This window comes from Myotis myotis, unplaced genomic scaffold (assembly GCF_014108235.1).
Source record: "Myotis myotis isolate mMyoMyo1 unplaced genomic scaffold, mMyoMyo1.p scaffold_m19_p_16, whole genome shotgun sequence".
NCBI lineage: Eukaryota > Metazoa > Chordata > Mammalia > Chiroptera > Vespertilionidae > Myotis > Myotis myotis.
This window is the reverse complement of record NW_023416320.1, coordinates 43042029-43055729: the sequence shown is the minus strand read 5'-3', so window position 1 is coordinate 43055729 and position 13701 is coordinate 43042029. Positions and strand designations below refer to the sequence as shown.

Sequence of the window (13701 nt, the reverse complement as noted above, 5' to 3'; positions counted from 1 at the left end):
GTGGTTGTGCGAGGCAGCAATCTCCAGTGTTTACCTATGCCGCCATCTTGGTTTCAAGAAAGTTATTTTTATTAAAATAACTTATAAAAATTCCAAATGCTTCAGAATGAATAAAATGATAAAAGCTTTCTTATCAAAGATAACATTGATAACTATTTGTTATATGTGCTTGTTAGGCAGGTTGATGTATGTATATGTGTATATGTATAGTAAGGTTACATTATAGATTATTTTCTCTTCCATGAAGGGAATTATATATATGATGCATGCTTTATATGTTTTATATAATCTTCCATATATGTCATATTCCTTTTAAGAGTAACATGGCTTTTCCCATTGTCTTAATGTACCATAACTTATTTATCCAAATCCTTGTGATTATGTATTTGGTTGTTTTCTAGGGTTCTTCTCTACTGAACTGCTACAGTGAACATTCTTGAGTTTTATTTATATGTTTATTTTGCATTCTTAGGTTTTAATTTGTATAAGCATTACTATGTGGTTTCCAGCATTCGTTTCTAAAAGTGAAATAACTGTAGCTTAAAGAGTATGCACATTAAACACTTTTTAAAAATCCTCCCCTGAGGATATGTTTCTATTGATTTTAGAGAGAGAGAAAGGGAAAGACAGAAAAGCATCGATCAGCTACCTCCTGTACATGCCCCAGCCGGGAATTGAACCTGTGACACTTCGGTGCATGGTAGGATGCTCCAATCAATTGAGCCACACTGGCCAGGGCCACTGAGCATTTTTGATAGTACCAAATTACTATCCAAACTTATGCCTATTCATTCATTTATTTAGTATTTTAATCCTCACCTGAAGATACTTTTTTTTCTAGAGGGAGGAAGAGGAGGGAGGGAGGGAGAGAGGGATAGAAAGAGAGAGAGAGAGAGAGAGAGAGAGAGAGAGAGAGAGAGAGAGAGAGAAGAGAGAAACATTGATGTGAGAGACACACATCGATTGGTTGCCTCCACACACCCCAACTGAGGTTGGGGATGGAACCTGCAACCCAGTTACATGCCCTTGACTGAGAATTGAACCCATATGCCTTCAGTGTGGGAGTATATGTCTAACCATTGACCAACACAGGCTAGGGTTGTTTTCTTCTTGAAGAACCTCTCTCATATCTCACTTTGACTGTGAAAGTGAATTGATTTCAACAAAACCCTTTAAGTAAAATATTACCATGTCAGTTACCAGAATCGAGTTTTAAAGAAGATCCAATTTTTTTAATTCTTAATCTGTTATATGCCTGGTTTATTCATTAATGTGGCATATATAAAAGATTTGCTTTTAAAAACTATTTATTTATTAAACAACTTAGATTGACATTAAAATTGTTGCATTTATTTTCATTTTTTAAGGTGCAAGAATTATTTATCCGTGATTACGGAGAAATTTTCAATGTTCAGTTACCTGGCAAAGAAGAACGGACAAAATTTTTTGAAGATTTAATTCTAAAACAAGCTGCTAAGCCTCCTATATCAAAAAAGAAAGCAGGTTAGTGCCTATATCAAAGTTAGTATATAGTGGTTTTGAGGAAGTGGGAATAAAGTATTAGTTAATGGCTTTGCCATCTTATATTATTACAAGCTTAAAACCTCAGGCATGAGGTTGCTACCTCTATTGCTTAAAAATCTGTTTTCCATTAAAATAGACTAAAGTTCCTAAAGCCCACACAGCCTTTCAAGTATAGCTTCTATCTGTGTTTACTTTGGGCCTGAATTCATAGTATAGCCCCAATCTGTCTTTCTAAGCCCATTTTTGGCACTTTTTGTTAACTCCCTCCTTCCACTTCTTTCCTTACAAAGCATTTTGTCTTTAAACCATGCACAACATATTTCTGCCTTTTCATAAGTTCATTCATGCTTGCTCTCTTAGTAATGCTTCTATCCTCACCCCCATTTCTGCCTAAGGAACTCTTTGTCCTTCTAGTATAACTCATTTTTTCTTCCTTAACATATCTAAGCAAAATTAATTTTTTATTTTTTCATACTACTAATATGATATTACACTGATGTTGTAATTATGTCTCTTATTCCCTTAATAATAGATTGCTAACTTATTGCGACAATACTCTCATATTCCTTTTTTTGTCCTGAGTACTCAGTACTCTTTAAACAAAATTAAACTTCTGTTGTATTTGAAATATGCCACAGTTGTTCATTAGTTCAAAAATTAACTAGTAAAAAACCTTTTTAATAGTTAGAATATTTTTGTCCTGGAAATAATGCATTTTCAAATTTGTAATCACCTTTTAAATTATCTAAAAATGGAACAGAGGCAGTGGCTTGGAAATTAGCATTTCAAATTACATGTTAACAGTTACTGCTGGTGGGGATGTATTCCGTGTTAGTATTCCAAATCCTCTGATTCCTGGCAGATGTAAGGAGCATAACCCTGAAAGTCTGACTACTGTGTGCACTGAATGATTTATCACTCTTGATATGATGGGAGAGTAGTAACTAAAATCTTCCATTTATGTGAAGTTTTGCAGGCCTTGGAGGTACTCCCAGTAGCACCACCACCTGAGCCAAGACCATTGACAGCAGAAGAAGTGAAACAACTAGAAGAACAAGAAGAAAATACATTTAGAGAACTGAGGATTTTCTTAAGAAATGTTACACATAGGCTTGCTATTGATAAGCGATTCAGAATATTTACTAAGCCTGTTGACCCTGATGAGGTATTGATTTAATCTTAGAATCAAATGTTTTCTAAACTATAATGCTTAAAGTAGAGATTATTTGAATAGTTTATGTGGTTCTCTGCCTACACTCTGAACTTGTTTTCTCTATATGAAAACCTACGAAGAGTGTCCTAAGCACTGGAAACTTCAAGAACTATTTAACACATTTTCCTTTCCTACAGAGAATAGACAACTAAATATGTCTGCTCAATCCAAACATTCTAGAAGCAATCTGTGAATGTCTTATTTCTAATGCTACATGATCTTATTCTTGCATACACAGAGTGAGCTGGAGAGCAAGCTTTTACGTTTTTATTGAAGGATGGGTGGCGTTTGGTTGAGGAAAGAGGTATAGGCTATTACTGGAGAGGTAGTTGCCCAAGACTAAGAACAAATACAAAATAAAACCAACCTTAAAGAGAGTCAGAGGTTTCATATTAATATATTATCATTATCTCTTATGTATTTATTCTCCCTCTCTCCTATATTGCTTGACAAAGAAACTTTACTCAAATGTATTTTTGTTCAGAGTTAATTTAGTGACTTGGTCATTTGCTTGAATTTTAGGTTCCTGATTATGTTACTGTAATAAAGCAACCAATGGACCTTTCATCTGTAATCAGTAAAATCGATCTCCACAAGTATCTGACTGTGAAAGACTATTTGAGTGATATTGATCTGATCTGTAGTAATGCTTTAGAGTACAATCCAGATAGAGATCCTGGAGGTGAGCATTAGTGGAATGGGGGCTGCTAACTAACTTCAAGGGTTGATTGTTATGCCAGGTGCTATATTATAAACATTTTACATTCACAGTGCCATTTAGTCCATATACCAGCCTTACCCCTTATTTTACAATGGAAGAAAATAAAGTTTTGCAAGGTTAAAGAACTTATTCAAGGTTATACTGCCAGGCAGTGGCAGAGGCAGAATTTGAATACAGGTTTCTTTCACCTCAAAATCCTTGTATTTATTACATAATATATTCTCTAATGAGACTCAACATTGCATAACAACTTAGCTTGTTTCCTTTGTACGATAATATTCTTTCTCACATTGGAAAAATAAACTCTCTCTGTAATCAAATAGGTTTGAAATAATTTTCTTGGTTATGACCATTATAATTTTTATTACAAAAGTAATACAATATTTTAAAAACTAAGTCTTCCATTTCCTTTCTTCAAAGGTGGACACTTAAGTTTCAGGATATCTTTCTAGACCTTTTCCATGCATGTACCCATTCTACCCTCACCCAATCTATTAAACATTTTATAAAGTACAGGATTTTTAAAAATTACATATTTGTTCATCTGTAATCAGAAGTGGGGAACCTTTTTTCTGCCAAGGGCCATTTGGATATTTACAACATCATTTGCTTAATATAAATTTATGTTCCTGCCCTAACCGGTTTGGCTCAATGGATAGAGCGTCGGCCTGCAGACTGAAGGGTCCCAGGTTCGATTCCAGTCAAGGGCATGTACCTTGGTTGCAGGCATATCCCCAGTGGGGGGGTGTGCTGGAGGCAGCTGATCGATGTTTCTCTCATCGATGTTTCTAACTCTCTATCCCTCTCCCCTCCTCTCTGTAAAAAAATCAATAAAATATATTTTTAAAAAATAAATTTATGTTCCTTTGAAAAAAGCTCCTAGATTTATTGCATTTTGAGTTCCACCTGGAGTTGCCTTGGCAGGACCAGACCAAATGATTTCGAGGGCCTTATACAGCCCATGGGCCAGACATTCCCCATCCCTGATCCACATAATGATGTATTTAAATATCTACATATTTCAGATAAACTTATTTGTTTCCAAAAATATTTTTCCTCTGGTGCTTTTTTTTCTTTTTTAGCTTCCTGTTCTTGTTTTATAGATGCAGTGTCAACACTTTCAGTGCATAGTATAGTTTTAATAGTCTGTTTTCTACGTTAACAATCCTCTAGTACAGTGCTTCTCAACCTTCCTAATGCCGCGACCCTTTAATACAGTTCCTCATGTTGTGGTGACCCCCAACCATAAAATTATTTTTGTTGCTACTTCATAACTGTAATTTTGCTACTGTTATGAATCGTAATGTAAATATCTGATATGCAGGATTATTTTCATTGTTACAAATTGAACATAATTAAAGCATAGTGATTAATCACAAAAACAATATGTAATTATATATGTGTTTTCCGATGGTCTTAGGCAACCCCTGTGAAAGGGTCGTTCAACCCCTAAAGGGGTCGCGACTCATAGGTTGAGAACTGCTGCTCTAGTACATTGGCTGCTACACTTGTTTGTGCCTGTGAATTAGATTAATTAGCATAGGGGCCTAGTAAGTTTCTTCAGCAATTGAAAAGTTCACTTTCCCTGGGCTTTTCCAGACTTCTGGTGGTAAACAGTGGAAACAGGCTACTAAACTGGAAATGCCGCTTAACTAGAAGGAAGGAACATTTACCGTGGAAGCAGAGGGTTTTTTCTCTTTGACTTCTCTTTCTGTCCATGTGGCAGCATGAACCAGTGGTCTTCAAACTTTATGAAGTACGAATCTCCTATAGGACTTGTTGAGATTCAGAATTTCTGAATCTGTAGATAGTGTAAGGGCTTGAGAATTTGCTTTTCTGGCAAGTTCCTCAGTGATTCTCATGCCCCCACACTTCAGAAACAAATGCTCCAACTTTGCTCTGCTTTTCTTTAGGCCCAGATGCCATGTTAGAAGCTCTCTCCAACATCCCTTCTGATATTGTAGCTATTGATGTCATCTACATCTTGGGTGTGAATATTGCAGACTATTGCATGTGAGAAGGACTGATAAAACCCATTCAATCAACCTTGTAATTCATTTATTGTCTGCTTTCTGCCTCAGTATATTCCAGTTTATGGTAGTTGGACTCAGTTTAGGATTTCTTTAGGTTTGCTCTTTCATTGTCTTTGCTTAGTTTCTCTGTCAATGCAGTAATCTCTGTTTCTCTTCCAGAATTATTTTTCATTCTATTCACTAATGACACTGATAGACTTCCTTTCTGTTTTTGTTTTGCCATTATATTTAATCTTGCTATTGATTGATTCTTAGATTTTTTTCCTGATATTTCAAAGGGGTCTGGATAGGACATAGCAATAAAATTGTTTGGATTTAGTCTGCCATATTGAATTAGATGTCCAGGACACTAGATTAGCACAAAGAAAATACTTACGCAATTTTTGTAACTTACTATTCATGATAAAACTAAAAAAAGGAATTGTAGTGGCTACAATCTTAAACCTAAAATGTTAACTTTATTTTTGGGAGGTTATTATAAAAGGAGAAAATTTTAAATCCTTTATTCATTTTTCAGATCGTCTTATTAGGCACAGAGCCTGTGCTTTAAGAGATACTGCCTATGCAATAATTAAAGAAGAACTTGATGAAGACTTTGAACAGCTTTGTGAAGAAATTCAGGAATCTAGAAAGAAGAGAGGTAGAAAAATTATTTGGCAATAGAAAAAGATGCTTTTGATGTATTGTGAGTGCTTTTAATTCTTCAGGTAATTTTGAAATCTAGAAATTTGATTTGACATTTCATGTGTCTTTAAGGTTGTAGCTCCTCCAAATATGCCCCATCTTATTACCATGTGATGCCAAAGCAAAATTCCACTTCTGCTGGTGATAAAAGATTGGATCCAGAGCAGAATGAAAAGCTCAAGATGCTCAATATTCCTGTGGCTTGCAGCACTCCTGGTAAGTGCACTTGGGTAATTTTTACTTATGAAATTATAATCTTTATGCTCTTCCAATGCCATTTACTTTCTCCCTCAGTTTCCTTTATTTATATTGATTTAGTGAATTACATTGGTTTGGTTAATATGGAGGAAGCTATGCATTCTTGAAATCCAGGTTGTAATGATATGCCACTTGCAGTTCCAATTCATCTTCATCTAATTGTGGATTGATTTGATTTGAAACTGATTTTCATTTCCTTAAAATCCTCGTCATTTCCTATTCCTCCTTATTTTTAGGGTATACCTTTATAGGGTACCAACCCAAAGCCTGTGGGTTTTCCAAAGACCTCTCTTCCTTGGCAGGCTCTTAATTCCAGTTTTTGTTCTTTAAGCCCCATGAATGTGAAACTCTCAGCTCTGCATTTGTTTTCCCAGATTTAGTTGTCTTAATTCCTTACTACCTTATTAGACTCCAGTGCTTTTAAACAGAAATTTTAAAAGTGTGTGTGTGTGTGTGTGTGTGTGTGTGTGTGTGTGTGTGTGTGTGTGTGTGTATTTTACTGGGGTTGGAATTTTCCCTTATTGTATTGCATGTTTTTCCATTTTGGGATACTTGATTTGAAATAGGTAAGCCCTACTTTAGTAAAAAAACGGGAAGAGGCAGGAGGGAAAGGAAGGATGAGAAAGGCAAACCAGCAAGAAACCTATACTACCAGAGAGTTCTCAGTCGAATAAATTCTAAGCAAGTATATATATGAAAATTGGGGACATGAAAAATGACTCCCTTAAAACAATCCATTCCTAGCTATATCCTCTACAGGATTACATGCATTATGTTTACCAAAGACACGTACAAGAATGTTCATAGAACAAATATTCAAAATAGCCCAACACTTGGACCAACCCAAATGTCCATCAGCAGTAGAATTGAAAATGTGGACTATTGTACAACAATGAGAATGATTAAACTTCACCTACATTTAACAGTATAGATGAATCTCCCAAGCATAATGTTACAGTATGGCTATATACTGTGTCTGGTCTAGGCAGAAAGTTTAATCTTTGTATACCTTAGTTTCACCTCTGTAAAATGATGTTGATAATGGTAACAAACCTGATCAGGTTAAAGTGAAATTTCAGTAACTTTTAGTACTGAACTAGTAAGAACTTAGAAGAGTTTCTGCTGTATGATAGGCATTTAAATGTAAGTCATTTTTTAATCTTGCCTTTTCTTGCTTTTAATCTTCCATAATAATTTTATGGTTGGGGGTCACCACAACATTTCCTCAGACTACTGCCAAAATGTTCTTTGTAATACATGCAGCAGACAGATCATCCGTTGCCCTCCTTAAAATTATTCAAGGTTTTATTTTATTATTATTTTTAAATACATTTTTATTGATTTCAGAGAGGGAGGGAGAGGGAAAGAGAGAAACACCAATGATGAGAAAGAATCATTGATCGCTGCCTTCTGCATACCCCACAGTGGGGATCGAGCCCGCATCCTGGGCATGTACCCTTAACCAGGAATCGAACCGTGACCTCCTGGTTCATAGGTTAATGCTCAACCACTGAGCCATACTGGCTGGGCATTATTCAAGATTTTTTAAAAAATTATTCAAGGTGCCGAAACCGGTTTGGGTCAGTGGATAGAGCCTGCGGACTGAAAGGTCCCAGGTTCGATTCCGGTCAAGGGCATGTACCTGGGTTGCGGGCACATCCCCAGTGGGAGATGTACAGGAGGCAGCTGATCGATGTTTCTCGCTCATCGATGTTTCTAACTCTCTATCTCTCTCCCTTCCTCTCTGTAAAAAATCAATAAAATGTATTAAAAAAAAAAAAATTATTCAAGGTAAAACTCAAACTCCTCAGAATGACAGGTCATTGCCCACTTCTCTGCCTTGTAGTACTATATATTTCTGTTTCTATACAAACCTTTCAAAACTATGGTGGTTTCTCAAACTTGCTTACCCTGTTATATATCAAGGTATTTTTCTCCCCACTTACCTAGACTTAGAAAATTGTTGAATTCTTTTATCCTTTTTCTTTTAATTCTCTGAAGCTCAGTTGAAGAGAAAAATCCGCAAAAAGTCGAAGTGGTACTTAGGCACCATCACAAAACGAAGGAAGATTTCACAGACCAAAGATGGCAGCCAAAATGTCACAGATGACAAAATTGAGAGTGATACAGAGGAAAATCACGATATAAGTGTAGACCACATCGAGACTGGAAACACAGGAGAGTCTTCAATGGAAGAAAATGAGATGCAGCAAAATGGCTCTGAAAGCAAAATAGATTTGGGAAATAACTCAAGTACCTGTAGTATTGAGAATGAACTTGAATCTGGGAAGACTGCAGCAAGTACAGAACTGAAGAAAGATAAGATCACTTGCAGTGGAGATTCTTTAAGCTCTCAAGTAATAAATGTTTCTAATGAAAGTGAAGCAAAAGGTAGGTCTCAATTAAACAACTTACTAGTTTTAAAAGATGTTTTACTCCAAGTTCTTAAGCAACTAATTACCATCTCAATTTAGTCCTTTGTCCTGTCTTTTATAGTTTAGTGTTAATTCATTAGGAAAGATAGCATTATCTTTAATAACTATGAAGCTAATAAATTCACTGTTGCTAAAAGAATACTGTGGCATCTAATAGACCTGGATTTGAGCCCCTAGTCCAGAGGTTCTCAGCCTGTTGGTCGCGACCCCTTTGGGGGTCGAACGACCCTTTCACAGGGGTCGTCTAAGACCATCGGAAAACACATATATAATTACATATTGTTTTTGTGATTAATCACTATGCTTTAATTATGTTCAATTTGTAACAATGAAAATACATCCTGCATATCAGATATTTACATTACGATTCATAACAGTAGCAAAATTACAGTTATGAAGTAGCATTGAAAATAATTTTATGATTGGGGTCACCACAACATGAAGAACTGTATTAAAGGGTTTCGGCAATAGGAAGGTTGAGAACCACTGTCCTAGTCCATCCACTACTTGGTAGCTTGTGACCTTTGGCAAGGTTCTTGACCTATCAGTCTAGTTTTCTCTTCTGCAGAATTGGGGTAGACAGCTGAGGGTAATGAGATATTTTAAGGATTGAGTAAAATAATTAATCTAAAGCAAGAAGTGAAGTGATTTGGCTCTGCTGTTTTTTTAAAAGCTGGCAGGATACCCTCATTTTTAAGCAAGATAAGCAGTTTCCTCTGATTCTTGCTGAGTGGTGTAGAACAACTATAACCTCAATCATTCCTCTATTCATAGGTTAAGTCCAAGATTATTTATATTCTATTTCTGCTTCCAAAGTTTTTCATTGAGAATTGTCTTCATCTGGATCTTCTTGGATCTTTGGCAGTAGATTTGTTTGATCTTTGGAAAAGGCAAACATTATTTGGTCTTAAAAGTAAAAAGAGCAGGAATAAGGTCAACATTTTCTTTTAGTCAATGACAAGTATTAAGTGAGTTGAGGAGACTTTTCCCCCAGTGACTTGTATGCTGTAGGTAAATCTTTTTCAAATACTTCCTTGAAATGAGTTCCAGTGTGTTTGAGTAGTCATAGCAGAATGGGCTAGGATGCAGCCTTTCCAATATAGATGATTTAAATGTTAATCTTATGACTATGTAATTTAGTATGTTTTGTTTGGGTTCAGAATTGTTTTATTTTTCTTTTATTATTATCATCTTTAAAAGGACACTATTTAGTGGCACATGTACTTGTTTACATATTAAGAGACTGAGTTCTTGTCTGGGGTCTTATAACAGGTGTGTTGACCTTAGAAAAGCCTCTTCACCTTTCTTGGCCTCATTTTTTTAATCTATCAGTGAGTAGATTGTCCTAGATTAGGGATATGCAAACCTTTTTTGTATAGTGCCATATATGAAATATTTAGCTCCACAGTATCTGTCACAACTACTCAAACCTGTCAGAAAAGCTACACTGACAAGCATATGTAAAATGGGAGTGGTTGTGTTCTAATAAAACTTTATTTATAATGGTAGGCCAGATTTGGTCTGTGGGTAGTCGTTTGAAACTCCTGTTCTCGAATACTCAGGTTCCTTCCAGCTCTTAAATTCTTTGAGTCTTATGCCTAAGTAGAAAACAGTTGAGGATCCCCTGAAATACTCAAATGTTCTTAATTTTTGAGTGTGTAAGTGGCAGCATTTTAATCTTACAGCAGAATCAGTATACCAGAATTGGTATTTGTGTCTTATTAAATATGTCCTGCAATTTAATCTGCCTAATATTTACTTTAGGCATTATAATGTCTATTTACCAAATAGTAATGTTATTTAATCACTTGTTCTAGAAAGGTGGATTCTGCAAATGACTCAAGCTAGACATTCCCAAATAGAGCAACAGCAGCTCATCAGTGCTGAAAAGGCTTTGGCAATTCTTTCACAGCCTATACCCTCACTTGTTGTGGACCACGAGCGATTACAAGTATGTAAATTGAAATCGTAATGCTGTCATTGTGCAGATGAGTAACATAGCCCACCAAAAGAGAACTGTATTAGTATTTTGTATCAATTTGGCATGTAATAAATAATGATCTTTAATGAAAGGGTAAGTTTGGCATAGAATAACTTATAAATGTGGTGGTTGGAGGTGGCTAGTATATTGATAGTACAGTTTTAACAAACCTGACTACATTATTTATCCCATAAATTGTTTTTATGACTGTTACCTATGACTATTTTAGTTAGTTTTTACTTAACCATAATGGCATGTTTTATGAGGTAATGACATAGCCTGCTAGGGCCAGAATTGAGGAATCACAGAAATCCAATGACCATTTCAGTCATGAGAAAAAACACTAAGCCAATGGAAAATCCTTTTTATAAGAAAAAGAATTTTAAAGCGGTGAGATAATTCATCATTTATGAAGTTCTTTCTCTTTTTATTTCACATAATGAAATTAGTTACTATATACTGATAGTGTAATAAAATACCCTGCAAAAACGGTGCTTTTTTCCCTATTAATCTAGGTCATCTGTAGAGATTTATGACTAGAATTGAAATTGGCAACCTCCTCAGCTATAGTTTTTAGGATGGAAGTTACCCAGGGCAGAGACCAGGATCATAAAATGATGATAAGTTAACTACAGCCAATTACAGAGGCTGCCATGTCGCATCAGATGACTTGGTCTGTCCTCTCTCTGGTTTATATGCTAAAAATTCCCTAAATCTTCTAAATTAAAACATCTCAGAGAATTTATCTCTCACATATAAACACTTATATTTTCTTTTAGAATCTTTTGAAGACTGTTGTTAAAAAGAGTCAGAAATACAATCTTTTTCAGTTGGAAAATTTGTATGCAGTAATCAGCCAGTGTATTTATCAGCATCGCAGGGACTATGACAAAACAACACTTATTCAGGTAAACTAATCTATATAAGAAATTAACTTATTTTATAAAAATTTTTAAAGACCATTGTTTAATATATTCAAACAATGGAACTATAATATGAGCAAATTATGGGAAAATCTTTATTTTCTGTTAGTATTAATGAAAATATGTAGCTCCTTTTTAAGATATACCTGTTTTTCTTTACTTGATCTTGCTTTACAGTGGGCATTACAGTTCTAACTTTTAAAATAGATACTGGAAAAAAGAAAATAAAAACAGATATTGGATGATACCTATATAGTATAATATAAATATTACTGGTACCAAATATATACCTACTAGTATATGTAGTATTTAGTATACCTACTAAAGTATACTGTAGTACCTACATGGTATCATATATGTAATACTGGTACCTATAAATAGGTACATCAGTGCCTTGATTATAACTATTTGAATTTAACATAAGATGATCGCATCTCAGACTCATTTGAAAGGGATTTAAATAATGAAGTCCCATCAGTGATCTCAGTTTATGTGATAGTCTTAAATACGGAACTAAATTTTTGTTTTCACTATTAGATATATACATGGGTAATAAATTCTTAAGGGTGTTTACTGAAGAAAAAAAAAAAAAGCAATAGAATAATGTTTCCTTAGCGTTTCCACATTGAAACTTACTACTTTTCCTTTCTATCCTTCATCTAGAAAATGGAGCAAGAGGTAGAAAACTTCATTTGTTCCAGATCCTGATGTCATGGTATCACATATTCTTATAATCTGTTTTTACTTAGTTCACCTCTGTCATGTTCACATAACTGATGCAAGGTGAAATCCTGCATCTTTAAGAAAAATATTAAAATAGTAAATAAAAATATTTAAACTTTTAGTATCTATGTACATGTGTAAGATAAATTACAGAGATAAAATGCTGGGAGTTTGATGGAACAAGGCACTGTAGTAATAGTAATGCTATGGCATATCAGTAGTTGAAATGTGGACGACTCAATATAAAGATAGCTTATGTTTTATGGCAATGAAGAGTAATTAGTGACATTGATTTTTTTTGTTTTAAGCACTTTTAATGTTACCCGTCCTGCAGTAGTTTATTGCATCAGACTAGAAACTTAACCATTGCATCTTTGCCATCCTTTTGTTGTCTTCAGTACCCATCTCTCATCTGCTTTTAGCTTGCCCTGTTCATTCACATAAAAGACAGTGTTCAGTTCATGAGGGCCCTTGACAATTTTTGGCTGCACCACAATTCTGTACCTGAATGTCAAAATAAATGCTTTTTGGATAACATTTTTATAATTCTTATTTGGGTTAATAAATTTTAAATATTTTTAGTTAAGTTTTGTAATTATACACAACAAACATAACTACTTTGTTGAACAGCTTTTTAATAACACAAAGTTTTTATATTTGAAAAATGTTTATATCCTTCTAAATTTGTGTTTAGGTTATATTCTATATATATTTTTATATGCAATTACATAAATATAATGAATTTTTGTAATAATGGTACCAAAAATGCATTTCTTAAAGGAATAAAACCATTCACCACCATGCACATTCTTTTTCTTTTTTTTAGGAGCCATTCTAATATTTGTAAAATAACTTCTATTGGAAACTTTCAAAAAGTGTTGGGGATAATGATCTCAAATGAGAGATTCTGGATTCTAATAGTTTCAAAGTTGAGTGGCCTTTTGTTGATTTACCTGGATATTGTATTTAAAGCATTTTAAAACCCAGTAATTCAGATACCTTAATTAAAAGATAATCTCTTAGTAATGCATAAAGCAATGCCATTCACTATAAATATCTGAGTATGTGCATATTCCTGGATTCTTGCACATATACACATACATACTTATTTTTATTGAAATTTATTATAATTTATTCCAGATGCGTCCTTTATAACTAGGATTTCATTTTGTATAATTTCTTTAATAAATGTTCAATGTAAAAATG

The 13701-nt window shown here is 34.4% G+C and overlaps 1 protein-coding gene across 5 annotated transcripts in view; it reads left to right on the top strand.

Moving 5' to 3' along the window:
• Positions 1–13701, top strand: part of ATAD2 (ATPase family AAA domain containing 2) — a 51286-nt gene extending 37585 nt beyond the window's left edge. For 2 of the 5 annotated variants that reach the window (XM_036338613.1, XM_036338614.1), the window contains 9 exons: positions 1368–1503; positions 2493–2689; positions 3260–3419; positions 6009–6131; positions 6248–6391; positions 8435–8824; positions 10686–10819; positions 11629–11757; positions 12436–13298. In XM_036338613.1, the coding sequence (XP_036194506.1) occupies positions 1368–1503; positions 2493–2689; positions 3260–3419; positions 6009–6131; positions 6248–6391; positions 8435–8824; positions 10686–10819; positions 11629–11757; positions 12436–12480 (1458 nt within the window). In that variant the 3' untranslated portion in view covers positions 12481–13298. Of the gene's footprint in view, positions 1–1367; positions 1504–2492; positions 2690–3259; positions 3420–6008; positions 6132–6247; positions 6392–8434; positions 8825–10685; positions 10820–11628; positions 11758–12435; positions 13299–13321 lie in introns of those variants that run through there. The other 3 variants (XR_004972531.1, XM_036338615.1, XM_036338616.1) reach the window with 3 other exon arrangements.